Below are 25,162 nucleotides of genomic sequence, written 5' to 3'. Positions count from 1 at the left end.
GAAGGGAAAGAGAATGTCATTTAATGTTGAGGTATTTTTATATTTTACAACAAAAGCCAAGCAAACACCTACAGAAAATACAAAGATGAGTGACCTATGGAAAAAGAGCTGATGGCTATAGAGCTGATAGACCAAAGCTTCGGCGTGGCCAGTTAGAACTCTAGTCTTACAGTGAAAAGGAGAGAGTGCTTTTAAATTATGTACGAACAATGCAGTCAGTGCCTTGGTCTGGGAGAAAGAAACAGGCCAGATGTAAGGACTGTTTCTAAATCCACCCCCCCCCCGAGTCATGTCTTAATGGAGGAGTCTCATATTGGCTATTTATCCAGATGGTTAGTTTTGATGCTCATAACTCTGGGCATTTGGTCTTCCAGAGTGCCTCATGCAAGGAATGATCATTAGTGAAGCTTCAGAATGAAATGGATAAATTGCCTTGCCTTCTCATAACAAGGAGAAATCCCTTCTTAGTCTAAAGCTACTGAGACACTTTAGAAGATCTGCAGCAGTCTCTGGTATTAAGGAAAAATCCAGTGTTTGATGAAAAATATTTAATTTTAATGTATCATTGTTAGAGATTGATCTGACTTGTTTGCAAACATTATTTCTGTAATTAATGAAGAGAAGTGTCTAAAATGTGTGGATCTGCTAAGTAAATGGTTCTTAAACCACCCATTTTCCTGCTGCTAAGACTGAACGATGATCATCTTTTCCTACTTTGTATACACATTGATAAAATTCTTACTAAGTTTTTCTGCCATGTTTCTTAACCCTTTGCTATGACTGCTTAGAGAGACAATAAAAATATATGAAGAATTAAGGAGCAAATATAAAAAACCTAGAAATGCAATTTTCCTTTAAATAGTATGCATTATTTTTGAGATGAAGATATTTTCACGTTATCTATTAAGCGTCACGATTTCCAAGTGCCATGCCATTTGAATACATTTGAGAACAATTTTGCTAAGTGTTTTACAAATTTTCCTCATAATTTTTATTTGGCAAGTATAAATGGAGAGGTCTTCACTGTTTACTTTGGATGTTCTAAATAACATCTAAGGTGATGTGATGAGCACTGGGTGGTATAGCAACTGATAAATTATTGAACACTACATCTAAAACTAATGATGTACTACATGTTGGCTAATTGAATTTAAATTAAGATAAATAAATAATATCTAAAGCATAAGAATCAGACAAGAGGATAAGGCTGGAGAAAGGGAAGAAAAGATTTTTATATTAGTTAGAATTCATTTCAGTTGAAACAAGGCAGAAGTTAATTTTCATTTTTCATAGACTTAGGTCAGTATTGGCTGGACTATGGGATCTGAAATCCTTGTTTCTGGAATTTTGTTTCTCCACCTTGTGGTCCATGATGGTGCCATATTCCAGCCACCTGGTGAGGGGACACTTCTGCTTACATCACATTGGCCAGAATTCAGCTGTATGGCAACTTTCCATTGTAAGGAAGGCTGGGAAGTATAGTCTTTATTTGGGCAGCCATGTGCCCAGAGTTCTGTTCTTGAAAACAAAGGGTATAATGTTGAACAATAACTGGCAGTCTTCCACAATCACTTTTCACATGGGCATCACAGTCTGGTGTATTTTCCCCCAGCAAGAGGCAGCTGACCATCATCCCCTCCACTACCTTTCTTCTGTCGGGGGCAGAGGGTGGCCTTCGGTTCAGAGAGTTGGGACTTTAGCTAAGGCCCAGGGGACTACCTGCAGTGGACCCTTTCGGGAAAGTGCACATTATAATCTCTCCAAATGGTTAATCCTTAACTATTGGTCCAGGCATGACTGGAAAATTTCACTAGTTAGTGAAAACTAATTACATGTTTTAGTATTGTTTTTTTCCCTTTAGTGCCAACCAGAGCATTTGGCACATGGCTTACTAATTGCTTGTTGATTTAGTTATTGACTGATGGAGAGAAGTTTCAGTGGACCACCAGGGTAAGCAACAACCAAAAGGAACTAAACTTGTGATGATAGATAATAATCTGTGTGAGTTCACAGATGAGAAGAATTAACGCAGATTTACACTTTAGAATGGAAATAACCTCATATATTATTAGATCCTTCTTTTTATAAGTAAATTAAAGCTGTAATGGTCCAGTTACTGAGCTGGGCTTACACAGTGGTTGGTAGCAGGGTTACTTTTTCAACCATTTATATTTTTCTGGAAAGGCTTTGTAACAAGGCTAGGAATTGATCTGGTCTCTGGATGTGTGATATTAGATAGGTGGAGAAGAAAACTTTTCAGACTTGTGTTTAAGTTAACTGCAAGGTCAATGTGAATTATATGGCTTCTGAAAAATAATGAAACCTAATGAGAGAAGAGCAATCTCTTGCAGTAGATAGAACTCACTGAGGAACCTTGAAGTGGCCAAGTATGTCTATGGGAGTAGGGGATGGCATAGGGTAACTGTTCTGTGAAACAATCATTAGACTCTATTGTTTTTAAACTTCTTGTTACTTTTTCTTCTTTTCAAAATATCTGGTAGCAGAGTGGTAAGGGCACAGCTTCTGGAGCTAGAATGCCTGGTGACCTTGGGAGAGTTATTTAACTTACCTGTGCCTCAATTTTCTGATCTGTAAAATGTGAATAATGATGATGCATACATACCTCCTAGAGTTGTTGGGCCTTAAATGAGTTAATATGAAAGAAGTGCTTACAACAATACAGAGCATGGGGTTGGTGTAAGCTTTCATTTTTGTTACAGTTATTAGAAAAGGATATGTGTAGCATAATAATAAAATGAATACCTCTAAACTCGTTCAAATTATGAACCAGAACATAAGAAATAGCTTTGCTTTAAGAGTTTCTTCTTCCTGTCTCTTTTCTTCCTCTGTAGTCCTGCCCTCTATACAGCATATAATGGTAATTTTCTTCTGTAGTAATGGAAGGGTGTGTACTTCATCATATATTTGATTCCTAAAAAAGGGCTTCCTCATATTTACTATTGAATTGTAGCTTAAAAGAAGAATTCTGTAAATTCTGATTTATCAGTTGTCCACCTAGATAAACTTAGGGTGCTAACCATTAGCCATGATTCCATGGTCTACAGAAAACATTCCACCATTTATGCCAACAAATTTCCGTTCCATCCTACTAGGCAGAATTCATATGATTTGGATATTCTAGAAGAACTTTATAATTATTAAATGTTTAACATATGGAGAATCAAGTTGGCTTTAGCCCTTTAAATACTATCTTGAGGAATTTGGTTGGTTATGTGTATAAGCATTGATTATAAAATTATCAAAAGCCTCATGTATATATGAGCAGAGACTCTCTGAGATGAGGTGCCCATTCTGAGGAGAGTCTGAGAGGGAAAGAGAGAAGAAAGGAGTAAAGGTATTATCTGGGACATACTGATGAAATTTACTTCTTAAAATGTCAGCTGTGAGATTAGGTCAAATAAATTTGTTACAGACTAACCTAGAAGAAGACAATTCATTGAACTTTTTTATTTGTTTTCTTTTAGACTTATTCTCGTTGGTTTGTTCAGTGAATGTATTTTTGTTACCAGCAATATATAAAACTTTGTAGGATTAAAAGCAATACATCCAAAGGCAAGTGTTCGTAATCTAATAGGAAAGAGATAACGATGTACCCATTTACCATAATTCAAGGTAGTTGTCTATGTTGTCGCAGAAGTGGAGTTGGATAAATTCAGAAGGAGAAACCACAGTGAGCTGGGAAATCAGCATTTCAAGGAGAGGATACTGTTTGAGTTGGAGTTTGAAAGGTGTATGGAATTCAGACAATTATATTGGGAGGGTGGGCATTCTTGGTAGAGAAGAAAAGCCCCATGGATGGGAAAGCATGGGCTTACACTGGGATTACTGACGGTGGGTGAGCCATGAGGCTGGAGGGGAGGTTGAGGGAGATTCTCTAGGGCCCGGTCAGAGGAAGCAGGAAAGGGACACTTCCAGAGCTGGGGGTTAGATGTCGAAGGGGCGGGGGAAGAAGGAAGTGCTTTGCAGGATGGTCTGCAGTCAGCAGGACCGAGTCAGAGGCACCAGTGAACTGGCTAATTGTTAGAGCCTAAGCGAGAAGTCCTGAGGGCATGAATCATATTGGTGGTAATAGGAAGGGTCCTGTGCAACGCTGTGCAGACAGGTGCACCCCCCTGCACCGAGCTGATCTGCAGGGAGAGAAGTGGGGGCAACGGTGACTGGCAGTGGAGTAGGTGGTAAGTAGGCAGGGAAGGAAAAATCCAAGATGATTACGGGACGAGGAGCCAGAGTTTCTGACTGAATGGTGGATTTTGAGGGGCCAATTTAAGAGAGAGAGAGTGAGTTCACATTCTCAGATATGAAAGAATTACAATATTTTTCAAGGATAATTTAAAGAAACACAAGTAGTTTAGCACTAGAGGCTTTCCAAAATGGAAGAAAATTCACTGTAAATCCCATAAGCATGACTGATTTTTGTATATTTGTTTCTAATCATATCTATTTATATGTTCACAGTTATATTCATTGTGTATATAGGATTTTATTTATTTTCACTTTAGATTATAAATATTTCCCACATGGCTATATTTATTCCTTCAAGTATCATTTTAATGGTTGTATAATTAGGAATTTGAGAGGTGGGGGAAGTGTTGGTTGTTTACCATATTAGAGACTTGATGCGGTTGACATGATTTTCATGGAATTGCATATATTCATTGGTGATGCTGAGAAGCTGAAATTAGGGATGGAAACTTGGAGGAAATGTTGGCTCCAGTGATAAATTTGTGAGGCTCTAGTTAGAGGGAAGAGTTACGAGAACTTGCCAAGGGAGAGAGTTTGGAGTGAAGAATAAGAATGGTTTATTTATTTGTTCAAGTGAATTAGCCAAGTTCATTATAATCTAATATTCACAAAAAAATTTTTTTTACAGCTATCACTGGTACAGTATTTCCTAGAATTAGGTGCTAAGGGCATATTGATAAATATGAATGACTATCAGACTTACTACTAGTGGTAACAAATCAAGGCTAGAAAAGACATGACCATATGCCAGTGAATAATTAGAAATGTTTTCCAAACTGGGTACTCAGGAACACTAGCAAAATATTCTATGGACTGAAAAAATATCTCAGAATAGCCATTTGCCAGAATGTGGGCAAGTTGAACCAAAAAGTGATTTCTCAAATTTTCTGTCACCTCAGCCTAAGATAAGTCAATTTAAGTCCTAAGGGGTAGAGGCTTCATGCGATACAATAATTTCGTTTATTTTCTTTGAATCAAAATAAAGATTGGGGTCGTAGCTCAACTACCTCTTGTTACCTTCAGTCCGGGATCTTTGAAGCATAGTGAAGGATCAGTGGGTCATCCCAGATGCCCTCTGAAAGTCCTGGATTCTAGCTCCGAGACTTTTGGAAGCAGAGTAATGTTGTAGGGGTTCTCCGCTATATTCACAGGGCGGGTGGGGTATAAGTGATCTAAAACCGTGGTTCTCAACTGGGGACTAGTTTGTCCCCCAGAGAACATTTGGCAGTGTCTGGAGACATTTTTGCTTGTCACAGCTGGGACTGCCACCGTCATCTGGAGGGGAGAGGCCAGGGATGCTGCTAAACATCCTACAATGCACAGGACAATCCCTACCCACCCCCCAAAAAAGAATGATTTGATCCAAAATGTCCATAGTATTGAGGTTGAGAAACTTTGATCAAAATAAGGAAAAAAATGCTTATTTTGGGCATCCACATTTTAAATTTAGATAAGAAAATGTGCCCTGACGTTCTGTATGTACTTTGTGACTGCCCCCATCCCCACTCTGAAGATCCACATTCTACCATTCTGCCCGTCTCCAGAAGACGGAGTCTGCTTTGTTGCTCGTGCGTGGACCCTGAGGGAGTCCGTTTCTAGTTCATGGCCACGGTGTACTGTCAGCTGTGCACACCCCGTGAGGCTGCATGGGCAGAGGTGGGGCACGCCCTGCGCTGAATGGAAAGGCATTTTGTGGCTCAGAATTCCCATGCTCAACACTGAAGTTTCCATCCTTGCTTTTGCCATATTTGACAGAGTAAAAAAAGAATTGGAATGTTTCTAAAGAGAAGGAATTATGCAATCATTTTTAATTTGATGAAGTTTCATGCCAAGATATAGGAAAGACCAGAAGGAAATGTGCATTAAGGAACAAAGTTAGATTTTCAGCCAGAACCAGAGCCGGGGTTGAAAATGCACTTGGCATTAAGAATTTGAAGAGAGTCTGCTCCTCTTCATGCACCAGGAAAGGTAAGGCCTTCTGTGGGGTGTACTCAAGGTTTTAGTTACTTTTTTGAGCTCTACTGGATTTTGTTTGGTTTGATTTATAAATAACATCTGGTATTTGGAAAAATGAAACTACAGTCACTTCAAGATGCACTCATATGAAAATTAAGATAATTTTATAGTTGAAGAAAAAGGAAAAGAAGAATTCCTGATTCATTCAATATGCCCCTGTGTCCTCAATGTGCCTTGACTCCCCCAAATCAGCTCACTTCTTGATGGAACCCGTGTCTTCTTCCCTAGGATTAATTTATTAGTGGTATGTGTTACAATGTGTTAAATTTAAAGATCCATGAAAAGATGAAAGCAGCATTACAGCTAGTATGCTCCGAGTTAGACCCTGAGAGCCTTGCCCAGAGTACAGTGTATTTTCCCAGTCACGGTACCCATCACAATTTATTGCAACCTGTTATTTTATGATGGTCTTCACCATCAGGTGTTAACCCCGCAAGATCACAGATCAGGCTGTCTTTTTGGTTCAGTACTATATGCCCAAGACCAACATTAGATCGGATCCCTAGTGACACACCCATAAATATTTGTTGAATACATGACTGGGAGCCTAAGGAATAAAGCACATGGTTAGACATAAAGCAGACATGCAGTTGCTATCTATGAAGGTCAAGAATCACTTCTTCATTCCAGTAATTGCAGACATGGTCCTGGGGAGGACTCATTTGGAACCTTGGCAGAAATGAGATCTTTGAATCCTGAATCTGAGGCAAGTTACCATTTACTATGTTGAGTGCAAAAGGTAGGTTCTCAGCAGAGCAGAGCGGGAGATCTCAGGAAGGAGAACTGCTCCGTAAGTCTCATGGGAGGTGCCCTCTGGTTAGTAGCAATGATTTTCTCCCTGTCCAGAGTGAGGTCCTGGCAGGTGGCTGGACATCCCGAAAGGAGGCTTACAAAATTCTGGTCACCCTAACGGTCATCAGAAACTCTAGGATTCTTACCTTATGTGGTTGCAAAATCTGCCTTTAGCAAATCATACCAACCTGATTCTGGCGCTCAGATTCCCAGGATAATTTTCTTCTGTATGACTGGGCTGTCTTAACACGTTGTCTACACATTTTACAATAATGACCAGGCACGAAGGTGCACAGTCTCATTGAAACTCTGTGAGGGTCATCACTCATGTGGACAGTGCATCGGAGGGGGTGAGCATGGGCCAGGACGCCATACCTCCCGGGGCCTGGCAAGGTGCCTTAAACATGGTGGGCATCAAAGTCAGACTTTACTCCTAAGAAGCTTATAAATCTAATGAGGCATAGAGAGGGCACACAGGTTTAAGTGATATGTCTAAGCTGCTCCAAAGAAATGCTATAGAATAAGCTGTTTGCACTTCCTGCCCATGCTGATGGTCACATCTGTAATAGTAATATATTATGCATTTTGAACAAAGTATATCACTGTTCTCTGAAATATGTTCCTATATTAATATCTAAATATAAAGCTTTGTAAAAAAAAAAATACGGGAATGGGGGAGATAGGAGAGACATCAGTGCAATCCACTAGAGTGGTAGCAAGTAGGTGAGGAGAACAGCGGTGGGATGATACAAGGTTTCCCATATGGGTGACTGTTGCCTAGTGTGGGAAGTCCCTGCATCCCTTCGCCAAATGCACCCCAGTCAATTCATTGTCACTGGAATGACTAGGATCTGTCTTCAACTTCCTCTACATCTGAAGTGTCTGCTTTTATCAATCCGATTTACAGTTTGCCCTGGCACCTCTTCAGCTGTGATTTATTGGCCTAACCAGCCTAAAACAATGTGTGCAAAACACTTAACATTGGGCAGTTCAACTGATGTGCGGCAAGGTTCCAGTCTACCTCTCTAGCACCATCTCTAGCCCCTACCTTCGCGTGTGACATTTCCTGTGCTTAGTACGCCTTTCCCTCCCTGTCCTCTCCTGCATCAGCGCTTTGCCCATATGTCATCTCATCTGCGAAGTCTCTCTTCTCCAAGTTACAATGTCTTCTAGCCTTCAGAATTGTTCTGTCCCCCGCAACTGCAATGGCATTTACTGCCGTAGCCCTCAAATGCAGTACGCCCAGTTTCTCCAGGAGATGAGCTTTCTCGATGTCCGGGATTGTGCTTGCTTCTTCTATCTGTGACTCCACAGCCATTAGACTCTGAGTGAGTCATGCCTTGAACTGATGTGAAGCTTGAAAGGGAGACCGTCAAGGAGGGAGAAAGTAGAGACGCATCGGAATGATGAGGACTTTGAGCAGTAGGAATCCAGGCAGTGATAAGTAGTAGACTACAGATCCCAACAGATTTATGCTTTTGAACGTGGGTAATCTGATTGATTTTTTTTAACTTAAAATGTACCTAATTATTTATGTTAGAATGGCCACATGGGTTACATCAAATGGAGACTTGTTTAGCCTTTGTGAGAAGACAGCCCTGGACATGCACCAATGTACACTATTGTTTTAAGCCGTCATTTAGGGTACTCATTCCTCTAAATATCCTCGCGAGGTGGGGTGGGAATTCTACAGATAAGGGGATAGAGGATGATGTCACACAGCAATTAGGCGCTGAATCACATGCCACAGTCGTGTGACTGAAACAGTAGGGTTTTAGCTCTGACATCACAGCACCTGCTCTGTCATGATACGGTCCCAGGGCCGGGTCTGCCTGATGGAGAAACCCCAATCACGGCCATGAGAAGCTCTTGGGAGAGGGCCAATCCAGAAGAGCACACCTGTGACCTTATGCTCCTCATCATTATCTGTCCACATCTGTCCCCCTCTGTTCCTGACGTGACCATGTTTTCCAGACTCTATCACTTGTGCCCAGTTCTTACAGTAAATCAGCTTCACTTTCTCCTTTCTGGTACGATCTTTTTTTTATCCAAGGTTTCTATACCTATTTTATTTTACTTTTTAGGGATTTTATTTATTTATTTCAGAGAGAGTGGCACACAAGTTGGGGGTGGGGCAGAGAGGGAGGGAGAAACAGATTCCCCACCGAGGGCAGAGCCCAACATGGGCTTGATCCCAGGACCCTGAGAACATGACCTGAGTCGAAGTCAGACGCTTAACCGACTGAGCCACCCAGGTGCCCCAAAGTTTCTATACATATTTTAAATTGAGGGGTTGCTTCTTGTAACAGTACCTATTTGATTGTTTTTTTTAATGATTGGGATTTTTCTTAGTCTTTGGAATGATTTTTCCCATTTCATGGAAGACTTTGTGCCTGTTTTCCCTATCTTCGTAGCTCATTGATGGAGGCCGTGCCAGCAAGCTGGATTGAGAAATGCTGCGGATCACTCAAGTTCCTGCTGTTCAGTGATGATGTAGTCAGTAAGCTTTAATGACCCTGTGAGGGATCTATTTTTAATGGAGTCGCCCTCAGGGTTTAGTTGCTCCTGTTTTCCTTGAGGTCAATGTGCTCAGAATATGAACCTGAACTTTCTGCCCTCTCATGATGCAATGGAAGTCACATAAATTTCCTACACCCAATCTTTGTTTTAATCCGGTGAATTAATGCTTGCTAGGCATTGGGCACATCAACCATTTCTCAACTGCTTGTTTTCGATAAGTCATTTCTGTCTACTGAATCATCCTTGCTGGACACTGTGCTCTTTATAGAGACCGTGTGAGTCATAGGGGCCCATGAGCACTGTCCTCACTATATTTAAAACCTGCTGTGTTTCCAACACAAGAAACTCTACCTCAGCTTAAGGAGCTAGCTTCCCCTTCATTATTTTTTGTTGTTCTTAGTTTTTGCAAATAGCTCAGTGAGTCTTTGGATATTGGTGGCCAGACATTAGGTGTGGAGAGTCTTTTTTCAAAGATCTTTTGAACTCTATCAGAATTGTCTGGGTGCAGAGATCCTCAGCTTCCTTCAGACTGTTGCTGGGAGGCCTCATTCTGTATTTACTGGCTTCCCTGTGGCAGAGGGAGTCGATCCTCTGTTCCCCAGAGAACCTTGATTACCAACTACCACCAACTCAATGCCCTTCATGAAGACGTCCCCATTGGTATTGGTCCCACTGCCCCCAGCCCTTTCTGCCCGAAAGCATCTCTTGCTCACAGAAAACTGGTTTGGTTTTTGGAAGCATCTTTCCAGATCCACTCTTGTGCACCTTATATGAACGTACAGAGTAATGGAAGGCAGAAAGCCGATCACCAGTCTTATAAGTAACCTTAATAATTAACCAGTTTAGACAGATATTTGCCATTATTTTCATATTGTAAAGTATTGCCAGTTGTCAGTCTTTATTGTAAATACTTAAAAACCCAGGAGCCCAGATGGACAAGCCGTCTCCCATCTCTGCAGACCACCATCTCCACCAGTCTCTCATAACCTCCCACCCACCGGCCAGAAATCATGGTGGGGGAAAAAAATTCAAGAAAGTGTAGCTGTGTGAGGTAGCAAAAACTCAAAGTAAGAAAGCACCATATGAGAAAGCCTTGAGGGTCTTTCAGGTGTCTAATGAATGTTATAGTCTAACAGGAAGATTATAAATAAGTAAATAAGTCCATTGTTTATGAGACTGGCACGTGCTCTGAAGTCATGAAACAAAGGGATGGGACACGCCATTCAGAGAGGGTTGTTGTCAGAGGAGGCCACGTGCCTCTCTGAGAGGGTTACATTTAAGACCTAAAAGAAGCCAATCAGTTGAGCCACATGAGGAACAAATGACCAAGTACAGAGGCATTAGAAGACATGGCCTCCCCCCAAGTCCAGTTAGGTCCTGGTGACACTGCTGTCTCTCCTCAGCTTTCATCACTTCTTGTCCGCCAAGCCCCAACCCCCAAAGATAGTCATTAAACATGAGGACTTAGGGCAGCTCTTTCCACAATCTGTCAGGCTGCTTGGCATGGGACAGTCTTTATCTGGAGCTGACTCTTGGGTGTCAGGCACCTTAAGGATCAAAAGACTGAGGAATAGACCCACAATGAACTTATATAAATTCATGACTAAAATTGGCCCAAATCCCCTTTTCCTTCTTTAATCACATGCATATTTGCTGTCCCTGAAGGAGCAGCTGTTCCTAGGGTGGCCTGGCCAGTAACTAAGACTGAGGGCTTAGGACAGATTCCTCGGCCCATCTGGCAATTACACTTTTTGCTCTGCTGATTAGGTGCATATCCTGAATTAGGTACATTTGCGAGGCTTCAGCGTTCTTTCATGAATTGGGCAGAACCAGATGAGAAACATCCGCAGGCAACCCCCACTGACAGGCCAAGCTGCTGGTGGGACACAGGTGTTGGGCTTGAGATCAAGGAGCAGACACCAGCACTGTTCTATCTTGGACTAGCAGGGAGAAAAGTCACACGGCCAGAAGTCAAAGCACGGGACAGGGAGAGTGTCGCCTCTTATCTACAAAATTAGAAACAATTTTTAAAATGCTACAGGCTTTTGTCAGTCTGTTCTGTGATAGCTCTGCAAGTACAAAGTGAAATTTTTGGTGGTCGTTAAAGATCTTGCAAATGTCACCAACTCATTATCTAGTAGAATAAGGGTCACCTGAGACGAATAAATAAGTAAATGCTGGGCAGCATCTGGGGGGATGTTATAGGAGGGAAGGGGAAAGTGCCTATTAAAGACTTTCTAATCCCATGGGGATCTGGGAAGGGGACAGGAGCAGAAAGTACAATGACGCCTGGGTCTAGGAAGAGGACGGGACAGATCGCATGGTGGTTCAGGGCATGGAGTCAGATTACTTGGGTTCAAATCTCAGCTGTACAGCTTGTTACTTGTGTGGTCTTAGTGGCTTTTTAATCTTTCTGAGCATCAGTTTCTTTATCGGGAAATAAGGACAATAATATCACATTTATTAGAAGTATCAACCTAGATAATTCACACACCGTGTGTAACACTGTGGACGGACCTCCTAGAGTTGCTGAGGAATGCTCTTTCTGGACCCAGTCTTGCAGTGGCCCTTCCCTGGAGGGAGAGGGTAACTCCCTTAGTTATTACAGTATTAGCCTCTGTTTTATTGGGCAATGTGTGGCCGCTCATTAGAGAGCAGTGAGTAGCATGAGAAGAAACATTAGATAAAGCAAAGAGGAGGGTCGCCTGTGTGGCTCAGTCGGTTAAGCATCTGCCTTTGGCTCAGGTCATGATCTCAGGGTCCTGGGATCGAGCCCCGCATCAGGCTCCCTGCTCAGCGGGGAGTCTGCTTCTCCCTTTCCCTCTGCCTGCCGCTCCTCCTGCTTGTGCTTTCTCTTTCTCTCTCTCTCTCTCTCTGTCAAATAAATAAATAAAATCTTTAAAAAAAATAAAGCAAAGAGCAAAGGAGTCATAAAAACAGGGCTACTCAAATGATATGTGAAACCGTATTTCTGTTTATTTCTAAATTTTTAACCCTTTCTCCCTTCCCTTCCTCCCTCACCTCCTGGTTGCTAAAGGTTTTACTCTGCATCACCTACACCCCGACATTTGACCTGAATGGGAGCGCTGTGCTGAAGATTGCAGAGGTGAGTGCCCAGTCCTCCCCAGCATGCACGTGCTCTGCTCCTTTTCTGCCTGCTCACAGCTGCCTCCCCGCAGGCTGGGAGAAGTCCCGGGGGGAGCTGAGGCCCAGCAGTGAGGTGAGCCCTTCTCTGATCATTACCTTGGGGAGTTTCCACTAAGGAATTGATCTGTAGGAAGCAGGCGGTGGGCTCCGCCATCCTTGGTCATGATGCTCTGCATGCTTTGGTTTGCTTCATTTGAGGTTTTAAAATGGAAATAACGGTACTGGTTCTCCCAATGCTGCTACACCTGGGTGCTGTGCCTCGTTTCGCCTTCTCAGTCTATTTTTATGAAGAATAATTGAAAAACATTTGATTTAAAAAAATGGTTTTTAAGAAACCAGGTATGAGAGTGAGACATTTACTGATGAAATTCCAGACCTGTCTCCTAAAGCCCGATGAACACATTTTGTAACTATCATTGGAAAGCCTTCTCTTTCCCATCTGTGTTGCAGGCTAGGGAACTGTGCACCTTCCAGCACTCCCAAGAGTATGTCCAACAGAATTCTTGGCTTCTCCAATGCCTGGCAGATGCCTCTGGCTTTTGGAAACATTAGCATTCCAAAGCTATACTTTAATACGCTTAGAATAATTTTCCTTCCATTTCTTGAAAAGAGTATCTTCAGAATTCATGTGTTTTGACAGGAGTACATGTGCAGACCTCGAAGAGGCAATGATATTCTAAATTCCGAAATTAGGAAGAAAAAGAAAGCTTAACCTTAAGCGCTCATGGGTATTATTTTTTACAGTAATGATCATTTCTTGAGTATACCAGGTAGATACTTAGCATCTTGCACATATTTTCTTTTTTTTTTCTTTTTCTCATTGTTGAGATATAATAGGCAAACAAAAATTCTATATATTTTAAGTCTACAACTCGATGTTTTGATATACATACACATTGTGAAATAACTACCACAATGAAACTAATTAAAATATCCATCAACTCACATAGTTAACCTTATCATGAGTAGTATTTATATTGGCCTCTACATGTGCCTTCTATGGTATTGTGTGGCATTAAAGAGTTAAGATTAAGAGAAAATCATTTAGCTGACCTCTAACTACAATATAAATTCCCAAATGTGTATTTATATAGGTAGAAAGAACACTTTTCTTTAACCTATTTACTCCATATAAGTAGAGAAGTAGGATAGCTATCAGTAATTTTTTTCAATTGATTTTTAATGGACACCTGTGTGTGTTCTTATTATTTGCAGGTTCCCTTTTTTGTTGTGTGTGTGGTGAGAACACTTAACCTGAAATCTACCTTAACACATTTCTAAGTGTGCAATGCGGTAATGTTACCCACAGGCACCACGTTGCTCAGCAGGTGTCTAGAACTTATTCATTTCTTGTAACTGAAACTTCAGACCCATTGAAGAGTGACTCCCTACTCCGCCCTCCCCTCAGCCCCTGGCGATTACCAGCCTACTCTCTGGATGCACTGGACTATTTTAGGTACCCCATGTCAGTTTGCTTTTAAAATGACAAATGTGGTTTCTGATTAGGGTAAGAAAACAGGTTGGCATCTGCGTAGCCTGTTAGCCCTTTGCCATGTGAAGGGCAAGAAGGGAAGTGCAGCTGTTCCTGCCTAGCCAGCCCCACACCCCCACCGCTGATGGAGCTTGGGGGTGGGCGGGCACAGGTTGTTTCAGGATCTTCAAGAGGGGAGGAGAGCTACCAGGAGTTCCCAAGCTGCTTTCTGGAGGAAGAGGACAAGGTTGCCTTTACCGTCCTCCCAGGAACCAGTTTTTGAATGAGAACCTTATCAAGATGTCATTCCTGAGCAGTGGACACACTACCCTGACCTGCCCGAGTTCAGGCTGTTTACGGAGGGTAGCTAGAAACCAGAGTAGAGACTCAGCAGGCCTTTCCAGATAGAATAAAATATCAAAACACAGTGGTCTCTACCAAAACCTATAAAGGAAAAACAAAGCTTTTTTTTCGTTTTTTGAAAAAAAAAAAAAATTCAGCCCCAAAGCAATATAGAGCTTAGCGGCAAGAACCCCAGCTGGGAGCTCCGGGCTCTGGGGGAGCACTGTTTGGATGTAAATCCCAGCTCTACCACCTCCCACCCACCTGCGGTGTTGCCGTGGCTACCTCCCTGGGCCTGCGTTTGTTCTCTGTGAAAGCAGTGTGAGCAGTGTACTTTTGTCATTTGGGCAAGGGAGATAGAATCCATGGAAGAAGCTGTTAGTGCAGACCCATACTCACAGTAAGTTCATGCCACTGCCATTAGGAGCTGCAGGTTGCTGATGATGTCCACATTGCACTGGACAGTGCCGATCTGGCCAGGGCCCTGAAAGGGTCACCATTATGTAATCTGGCACAGGATGAGCAGATCTATTTATATGAAAAGCATAGCAACAGTTTATAACTATAAGCATATGGATCCGGAGTTACAAATACTAGATTATTAGATGAATCATATATAGATAATTTAAGAAAGAATAGTAGTAGAACCATCTGAAATCATTGTTTACATTAGCTCCACAAGAGAGGAATAAACGTTTTTCTCACTGGCCCTAGTTCCTCAAATTTGCAAAACAGCTCAGAGCCTTTCAGTTCGTACCATAGAAATCACTTAAGAAGTGATTTTGCATCAACAAAAAGAATTAACTATGTAAGAAAGTTACACTGCCATAAAAAATAATAGCGTTCTGTAGACTTAAGCGCAGTAATTTTGCAGGTTCTCAAGTGCTTCTCTCCTGCTCATTTAGCCTTTGAAGGTCTACATCTCGGTTTTGAAAGCAGGACCTCTCAGCCTAAAACCACCACTTAGCTTCTGGGAGCCTTCTTAGTTGTATCTGAACTTTTCATAAAAATAAGTCTTTAACTTGATGAAAAAAGAATGTTCTGTTGTCACTTCTGCTATAGCTTGGGAAACAATTTATAAAAACACCTTAAAATCAGCCATTTGAAACTCCTGTGGAAATGTTGAGAAAGAATCCAGACATTCTCTTCTTTTTTACCCTGATACACAGTGACTATTACTCAAAAACAGTGTTTACCCTGAAACCTGTTGATCAGGAAATGGGGATGTGTACTTAACTATGAAAAATGAGGCCATTTCCCCAAGGCACTGTTGAAACTATTAAAGGATCATTAAGCACTCAAAAGGTAAATAAAGCCTTCATTTGTATGTCTAACTTTAACTTGCTTAAGTAAACTGCAATAATGAAAGTTTTTCAGATCACAGTTTTTCATGATATAGGAGGAATAAGACATATCATCAAATTTGGAAGTGGGTAATTATGAAATATGCAATATGTGTTTTCTGTTCAATTTCATGAATAATCAGAAATAAAAACTCCCTATGGATACATAATCTTTCTCGTCATTGGTTGAAAGCTAGACAAGATTTCTCTTAGTATGATGCCCAAATTAGCAGATCTGCTGTTGAGTTTTCCAAGGGTAGTTACCTTAATATTGGAAAAAGCTGTGGGAGTAAAAATTGCCAAAGTCTTTGGGTAAAGGAAGAAGAGAAGCCATAGCCAGAAGCTCTGTGGAGTGAATTTGAAAATGGTTAATGTTCCATTGGAAAGATTCCGGATGTATTCTCATGGCTGCTCAAGGCTCCTCTGTGGGGTTTTTCAAAGTGAGAAAGCCTTGTTTATAAATATATATTTGCTGGTTTGATCTAATTGACTCATAGGAAACTTCGAGTCTTTGATCCTTGTCAAGTTCCAAGCAAAGTCTGTCTCAAAGACCATTCTTTTTCTTTAAGATTCTTAGTTTCAGGGTCCTCCCTCTTTCACTCCATCTATCCATCCCTCAATTGCAAAACACTGGTTAATAATAGTAACCAGCTAATAATGGTAGTTACTAGCCTTTGAGTCCCTAGGGTATGTCAGTAAGTTGTGTTTTTTGTACATTCTCCTCTCATCTTTACCCCAACCAAGACAGATAAAGAATCCCAAGAAAAATGAGGATAATTTGCTTGTCCAAGTTTCTACTGTGAGACATTCAAATTCGGACTTTTTATATTTCAAATATGGGCTGTTAACCACCATGGTATATTGCTTCCTCACTCCTATCAGTCTTAGAAAATGCTAGTAGGATCTTGCCATAATAATATTGGCAACCAGCTGAAATTCTTAGGAGTCTCATCCACCTTGGATCTTTACCATGGTGCTTAGTTAAAAAATGGCTGTATGGTGTTTTCACATGTGAAGCAGAAGTATTGATAAATTTTACTTTTTTGTAACCATAGATTCAAGTGACTGTCAGGCAGGTGCCACTTTCTTGGGTATCTTCATGTATTGATACTCAGTTTATCTTTTCTGAGCATTATGCTAGCATCAGATGATCTGATGTTTATAGTTTCGTTTAGTGTCACTTGTTACCCCGGGGAGTTTAAAACCATTAAGGCTGAAGACCTGCTACCAATTCAATGATTCTAGTTGTCACTAAAGTATTTTTTTTTAATTGGGCTGACTTCTACCTCCTGAATGTTCAATGATACTTTTTTTTTTAGTTTAATGTAGTAGCATTATTCCTGAGACAGCAAATAAAATATTATACAGTTAAGGAGCAGATTAGTCTGCAGATAAAATCTAGAAAAAAAGTACACAGGTGACCCAGTCAGTTTTTCTTAGAAGCATCTTGTTTGTTATGTTCTCTCTAAAAATGGGAGGAGTAACCCCACCTCCTGGCAAGAAAACTGGTCAAGGGAGCCCAGCCCGGACTATTATCTCAAATTGGCTGAGGCCACTGAAGTAAGGAAATCCAGTTCTAAGGAGTGTCTCCACTTTCCCTTCTGGAAACCATTTCTTTTCTTCCTTCTGGGCCTGTTTCTTTACTGACTCTGATTTGACTCCTCTGAAGTGTCTGTTCTTTGGTTGTTTGCTGCCGGACAGGTTTTGAGCAAACGAGTCCTTTTGCAAAGACTTTCCACACTTCCCTGTAATGTCTGACTTACACAGCTCTTAAAAGAACTTATATGGAGTTAGAAGACACACAGAACAGTGCAGAGATCCTCTCTACTTCATTTTGAGGTAATTCATAGGACAGAGGCTAGAGTTCAATAGACCTTCTGTAGACCAAGGTGCAGGAATTAAAGGGTTGAGGTGCTTTAAGCCATTTTAATATGCAGCTTAAGCCAAGAAGAATATGGAGGAGGAAGAGGGAAGTCACAATCAGAGGTGTCCATGTATGCTTGGGCACTTTAAAAATTTTCCAAAAGGAAAACCAGCAAATTTCCCCACCCAGCATTGTGGTCCAACTTACTTACACACATATTTCTTAGGAATAATAAAATAACTTCAGTTCACTCTGTGTGTGTGTGGGGGGGGGGGTGTGCGCACACACCCACGTGCATCAGCATGAGGTGCCTTCTGTCACATACCCACCTGTTACAGCTGTTCACCTGGAAACGGCCTGGCCACCGAGTTGTCATCGTGATTCAATGTAGAGTTTACACTTGTAGTAATAACGAAAATTGTCTATGGTTCTAATGTGAGCAGCAAGCTTTCATGATCTTCCCTATATAAAAAGACACTTCTTCTGCTTTCTTGTAGCTTAATCTTTGATCTTTCTATGTTTTATCACCAGAAATTATTTTTCATCTCCATAAAAATTTTCCCATTGAAAACATACTAGCTCTTCTGTTTATGGAACTTGTTACTCAGTATCATGCATGGTTTTAACAAAGATTTGCCAGGATCCCCGTTCAGATAGGAAAGAGAAGGCAAATGCACAGTTCAACAAAGTGAAGGTCCTATGTATTTTGCAAAGCTAAACAGATTTCTCTTGTGGCGGCTACTTTAAAATTTGTTATCACTTTGGCCAATGTTGAATATCGACTACATCCTATTATGCTGCTTCATATGAAATAACAATGATTCTGCCCTGGGTTTAACCTCGTACTGTTATTTATCAGTCTTCTTCCCTGAAGATACTGCTTACTTTTGTTGCCTGTGTATGGCTTGCAGACTTGTGTTTTCTTGTTCTTTTTCCTTCTTCTTTCGGCATTTGTTTTGCCTTATTAATTCTGTGGTTTTGCCCTCAGCTGTGTGTCGCATGCCATAAAGCTGGACGTCCACAAATGCATGAAATGGTTAAAAGGTCCATTACGAAACTCCTCACTGCCCTGTGTCTTCGGGCGCTCCCTGGCCACCAGGGTCCTGTGGCTTTTCACAAGGTATTTGACTTGGCCCTTTGAGCCTCTGGCAGAGAAACAGGACTGGGGCTCTTAAGTGTCAACTCTGCACTACGAAAGCAAAGGGCACGGGGAGGTAGAAGTGCCACCGGAAATACTACACGAGGAAATTGATGAGCCTTCTCCCAGAAACTCAGCCTGCCTTTGGACTTGCTATTCTCTCAACTTCTCTGATTCAGTGTGCTCATTTTAGCACTACTCCAAGGTAGAGGCAGAAAAACATTTACAAAGTGAAAAAGCATTGGCTTTGAATATAGTGATTAGGTTTATCATGAAAACCCTCATTCTAGGACCCTTCCTGGTTTACCAGTTTATTGTGATTATAGAAAGTATGAGAACCCTTTTTTTTTTTTTTTTAGAAGATGTCAAGATAGCTGATAGAGCATTTCTTTCTGTGGACTTAAAGATAGTGATATTATCAGGTACATGGTCATTTTTATATTTAAAAGGATACCCTTTTATCATAGTAAGTACTTTACACATCCAACTTTAGCAGGATGAGCTTCTTAGATTAACCCTTTTTTTTTTTTTTTTTTTAATTAAGTAGCCTCCACACCCAGCACAGAGCCCAATGCGGGGCTTGAACTCACAACCCTGAGATCAAGACCTGAGCTGAGATCAACAGTCGATGTTTAACCGACTGAGCCACCCAGGCGCCCCAGATCAATACCTTTCTTTTTTTTTTTAAAGCAGCGTAAACATGCAATGAGTCATTCCCAGTATTGTACCCCTGGGATTAGCAACTAGCCACTAGAAGTGGTAGTGACGTTAAGACTCAAAGAAATGCATTTGGTATTTAGGAAGTTCTTGCCCGGTTACTGTACCGTATGCATTACATAAACTCCAGTTCCTCAGCTGTGCTTTCTTTCATGGGTCTAAAGTGACCGATAAAAGTTTTGAAGGGAGGTTGTAGAGCTGGTATTGCTGTCCAAATTTAAAAGAATCATGCTTAGATTATGAGTTCAACTCTCGAAATAGCTACTCTTTCATCTTTAATGCTTCTGCAGCTTCAAGATCCCCCCTCAATTTATGTCAGAGCTCAGAGATCTTAAAGATCAACAGCTATAAAGATTTCTGGGGAGAATGTAGGCTTTAAAGAAAACTGTTTAATGTTGAGGCACGAGTAGTCCTGCTGCGCCTAATGACACTATTGAGAATTTGTTGCATCAAAGGGAAGCACCGCACTCATTTAGGTGTATTTCCCGGGTTTGTGCATCATTTCACGACGTGCCAAGTAAATGCCTTCAGGGATTAAGACACCTTTTTTCTACATATGTGTAATTTGTGCCTTCACTTACATTATAATCCATGATCATTGGAGAAAATGAATTTAAAACTGATGTGCCCTTCAATGGTAATTTGAAAAATAAATTATTTTGGAAATTACTTCTCTTTTTTTAGCTAAAAATGAATTAATCTAAGCCAACTTCCAATTAAATGTATGAGTTTTAAATGCTCACTTGGACTATTAAGCATTCAATAGATAAATTTAACTGTTGGAAAATATTCACTTTTACATCATTATTTTACCAAAAAGGTTATGACAGTGAGGCCTGACAGAAAGTTCCAGCATAAGCAAGTAGTGGCCACAAAGGTTAACACTTAGTATCTCTTCCATGTGACTTCTCATCCATCAAATTAAGTTTGTCATTGAGGTGAGAACACTTTGTTTTTGTTGTAGATAATCTCAGAGTTATTCCTAGAAAAATAATTTTGGTACATTAAATCTCTTTCTTTTTGTGGGTCTAAATATACTTAGTAAACAGGAAAGGATGACCTAACTGATGGACAGAAAATAGCAGGTATATTTAAAGCGCACATTTATTGTTATGCCCATCCCTATAGCTTCCAGAAGACTTAGAGGCAATAAAATCTGAAAAGTCATAACATTAAACATCATCATCATCCAATAAGGGATTTTTTTTTTTTTTCCAAATTGGGATTTCTTCATGCTTGCAGCCCTCAGGGGGTCTTCCCAGGTCCAAGTAGACAGTCAGATTTGCAAGACCCAAATAGGCCACAATTGGCATTATTATTTGCTTCATAGATACATACCAGGGAAGAGGAGCAGGGCCCTGGCAGGCATTTCTCTCTCCCAGGAAGGAGTCCTTGCAGCAGTCCAGCGGCTAGTCTGTGGCTCTCAAATGTCAGCCTCGGAGCAAGAAGATGGGAGCCACCTCGGTGGGTGCAGTCATCTTGGCTTAGGAGCCCCCATATTTCCACCATGGAGGAACCCGAATTCCATACCAACTCCCAAGAGCAGAGCTGGCCGACATCCCTCAGAGGACGTGAGCAACGACAAGATTCACCCAGGGAACCCAAACCTGGGCCTTCTCACCAAGTTTTTAAAGTCCATCCACAGCTTTCCCAATTCAGATGCAGCTTAGTAATTGAGAGACACTTTCACCCTAAGCCATGCTGCTTAGTAACCCAGCCAATGGTCCACCTTTATCGGGTGTCCAGAAGAACACAGCTAGGGAGTTAATCCAAGATCAAACTTGTTTATAGTGCAGCAGAAAGGGATTCACTAGCCCTTTCCCCATACTTGATAACTCAGGAGTGAGTAAATTCTGTTCCTGGCTGGCCATGGAAGGAGCCTTTCCTGACTAATTTCCAACCATCTGAGTTTGCGCTCAGTAGAATTATTTGGCATATCTAAAAAATCACTAATTTGCATTCTCCTATGATGCTCAGAATAGTAAGTTCTGAGAGTGATAATCTTTAGGAAAATGTTACTTGCCTATAGGCTTAGAAACAAATTTTCAGGGATTTTAAATATTTATAGTGCTCATCGATAATTAGTCCTAAATCAGGCTGACTTTCTATTCAAGAGGGATTTAATATCCTCTCTGGTTAATTCCAAAGCATGTTGGTAATGAACTGATATCTACAGAGCGTATATGTTGCTATCTTATCTCTTTACCAGGTGTGCATTGAGACATACATATGTAGCTGTCACCAGCGTAGTATAAACACTGCTGTGCGGGCAACTCTCAGTCAAATGCTGAGTGACTTGACTTTACAGTTACGACAAAGGCAGGAAAACACGGTGAGCGGGCCTGCCGGCGTCCCTGTGTAACTAACTGCATGCTGTGTGTCCCACATCCTAGATGCTCCATCATCCCCCACCTGCTGCCAGGGAGGCTTCCTCCTGAAACAGGAGGAGGGGCTTGCTTGGTTTAGAAGAACGTTTATTTATATAAATTAAGCTCTTTATATTTTTGCCTGTTTAAAGTCTTGAGAGTTGTTTTTCCTTATGGTTCCTATCATTTTTTAGTCATTATTTTATAATTCTGTTTTTTTAATCATTTTTTAAACTCAGATTGAAAACTTTTTTATAAAAACATTGTATTAATTTGCTAACAGATACCAGAAGTAAGTTCAAAATTAGGAAAAATTAATAGCAATCAATTACCGGCTTTGAGGTTTGGTGTCGGTTTCTCTTTGTTAACTAAAATATTGTTCCAGGAGATCTTCCTTCACCTGCTGGGGCCATCAGGGTAAAGCTCAATTTGCCTTCTCTCTGTCACCAAAGCCCGTTGGAGCTTATTGATCTAAACTTGAACAGATTGTCTAAAATTGAGCGTTCCCGGGAAAAATGTAAATGTAATTGGCTTCTCATATATTTTATCCTTGGGGAATGTTAATGAAGAATGATTCTTCTTTAAAATAAGTATGTGGGTTTTTTTAATCTGCTTCTGAATAATTCAGATTAAAATTCTTTAAAAATCTGCAAGAAGTATTCTGAAATGAACACTTTAGTCTCTAGAATAGGAAATCTCAGTGGCAGTCTGAAATATCTCAGAAATTAACTTTACAGAAATGAAGATCTCATGTTTAACTTAAATCATTTCTAATTTTTACCTTCAATTATTTTCTAATTTTTAGAGTTGAGTGGAACCTTAGGGTTTGTCTAGTCAAATTCTTTTATCCCTCATTTTACAGATGAGGAAGATGAAGCCCAGAGAAGTGAAATTAAATTCATTTTAGAATGAATGAGCTTATCAGTGAAAGAGCCAGAACTAAGCCCCTTGGCTCCTAACTGCTGCCATGGCAGCCAGGTCTGAGAAAGCAATACTAGTCTGAAAAAGCAAATACTGATCTTTTTTTTTATGTTTGCTATGTCCACAGCCCAAGTTTCTATTAAAAAATTGTTTTATCTCAAGATACTATTACCTTAGGTTACCCTTTGTAAAAAACTACTTCATTTAAACTAGGACTTTGCATCTGATAGCATGGGACTAGTAGTTAAAAAGAAATTCATATTATAAATAGAAAACATGCTAAGGAAAAAACACTTAAGAAAAAATGTTAAAAACACATTTTAATAGAAGTAAACCTGAGACGTAGAAAATCTTACATTAATCATACACTCATAGTTCATCCTTGCTAAATGGCAACGTGATGAAATAATTTAATACTAATGGTGTCTTAATGTTTTAAGATGAAACATTTAAATGAAACTTTGTAGTTTCAAATTGGTTTCAATTGTATCCCTTCACTTAATCTTATTTTTAAATTTTAAGGAGAAGAATATTAGGTTTCAAGTAAAATGACTCAGCCTTTTAGTTCACGTTGCTCTTCTGTAAGATGGGTGACAGGTAGACTATAGAGGTCTGGATAAAACCCAGAGTGTGTGACTCTTGATCACGGGGTTATGAGTTTGAGCCCCATGTTGGGTGTAGAGATTGCTTAAAAATAAAATCTTAAAAAAAAAACAACAAAACTTAGAGAGTTATCTGCCTCTGCTTGTGGTATTATATGTCTAATCAGCCCTTTGGTCCTGCTCATCACTGACCATCTGGACTTACCCAACCTGAGGCAAGATCCCAAATTAGGTGGAAAATTAGTGTTTCCTGTCATTTCCTTTCTATTACTCATGCAGTCCCCAGAGATGTTTCCATGTCCCAGAAAAGTAATTCTCAGGATGCTAATATTTGAAGCACATGGGATATCTACTAGAGGGAGACCTAAGTTTTGTCAGCTAAGAATGGTGATTTTTAAAAAGCTAATAAAGGGAAGTGGTCTATAGGAGTGGTGAGGTTCATTCAAAGGAGACTGTGTCTTCTCCCATGGCATACCTAGCCTTACCTGGGGAAGATGTGTAGTGTGTAGCACGACCCGTCACAGGAAGGAATCCTGGGCCACCTCAGAATTAGGAAGATTTAAATACAATGGAAAGAAAATAAATCTAGCATGAAATGTACATTTGATCCTTGAACAACATGGGTTTGAACTGTGCAAGTCCACTAATATACAGATTTTCTTCATAAATATAGTACTGTATTTTTCTTATGATATTCTTAATAACACTTTCTTTTTTCTATCTTACTTTATTAGAAGAATACAGACTATATTACATATAACATACAAAGTATGTGTTAATTGACTTGTTTATGTTATTGGCAAGGTTTCTACTCAACACGAGGCTCTTAGTAGTCATGTTTTAGGGGAGTCCAAAATGACACACAGATTTTTGACTCTACGGGGTGATCGGTTCCCCCAGCCCCCACATTGTTCATGGGTCAACTGCATCTTCAACCTCATGTCCATCCCTACTTCCAGGACAGATTATGCAATTTGATTTTGTACCATCAGGATCTTAGAGTTATTATCAAGCTTTATTGTTGAATTATTTAGATGATGAAAGCCTTTGTTAAATTATAAGTTACTAATTTCAGAAAGCAAAATGCCACATGTAAATACTTAGGGAGTAGGTGGTAGTGTTTCTCCTGTCCTTTAAAAATGCATCGAATGTATTTCCTCCAGAAAATGTTGTTCTACACTCAGTATTTAGCCACTGCTGAGCTGTAGACATTGACGTAGCCTTTCACGATGAATGCTATGGAAGCAGCTGAGCTTGCAAACTGATGAACAAAGAATAGTAAAAATATGTGCCCGTAACAAGTTTAAAAGACAAAGCGGTGCCCTGGGATGATTTTTATGTCTGGCAGTTGATCAGCCTGAAAATGCCCTCTTCTCTCCCAGTGCTGAGGTAGGGAGACTGAAGAACCTTTCTATAGACCTGTATTTTAAAATTCAGGAACCTGATCCTTCTTATTACTAAGAGTCCTTCAGTAGGTGCCAATCAAAGTGTAGTCTGTGACCTTGGAGCCAACTCTCTGGCGGTTTACACAGGGCTAGCTCCAAGCCCTAGCTCAGCAGCCTGGAATCATATAGTGCGTTAAGGGCTTAAAGCTTGTTGAAGATTGTGGAGTCTGGAATGAATTATTTTAGGAACTGATGAGCTCAGTTCCAGACATCAG

At 40.5% G+C, this 25,162-nt stretch overlaps 1 protein-coding gene across 1 annotated transcript in view; it reads left to right on the top strand.

Annotated features, from left to right (window-relative positions):
- ARFGEF3 (ARFGEF family member 3) overlaps nt 1-25,162 on the top strand; it is a 166,266-nt gene that overhangs the window by 53,136 nt on the left and 87,968 nt on the right. Inside the window, exons 5-6 of the mRNA XM_021693398.1 lie at nt 12,629-12,697; nt 21,823-21,945. Coding sequence (XP_021549073.1) covers nt 12,629-12,697; nt 21,823-21,945 — 192 coding nt within the window. The remainder of the gene's footprint in view (nt 1-12,628; nt 12,698-21,822; nt 21,946-25,162) is intronic.

The sequence above is a fragment of the Neomonachus schauinslandi genome, chromosome 8, assembly GCF_002201575.2.
Source record: "Neomonachus schauinslandi chromosome 8, ASM220157v2, whole genome shotgun sequence".
Lineage (NCBI taxonomy): Eukaryota > Metazoa > Chordata > Mammalia > Carnivora > Phocidae > Neomonachus > Neomonachus schauinslandi.
The sequence above is the reverse complement of the archived record's forward strand: the minus strand, read 5'-3'. Positions and strand labels throughout refer to the sequence as shown.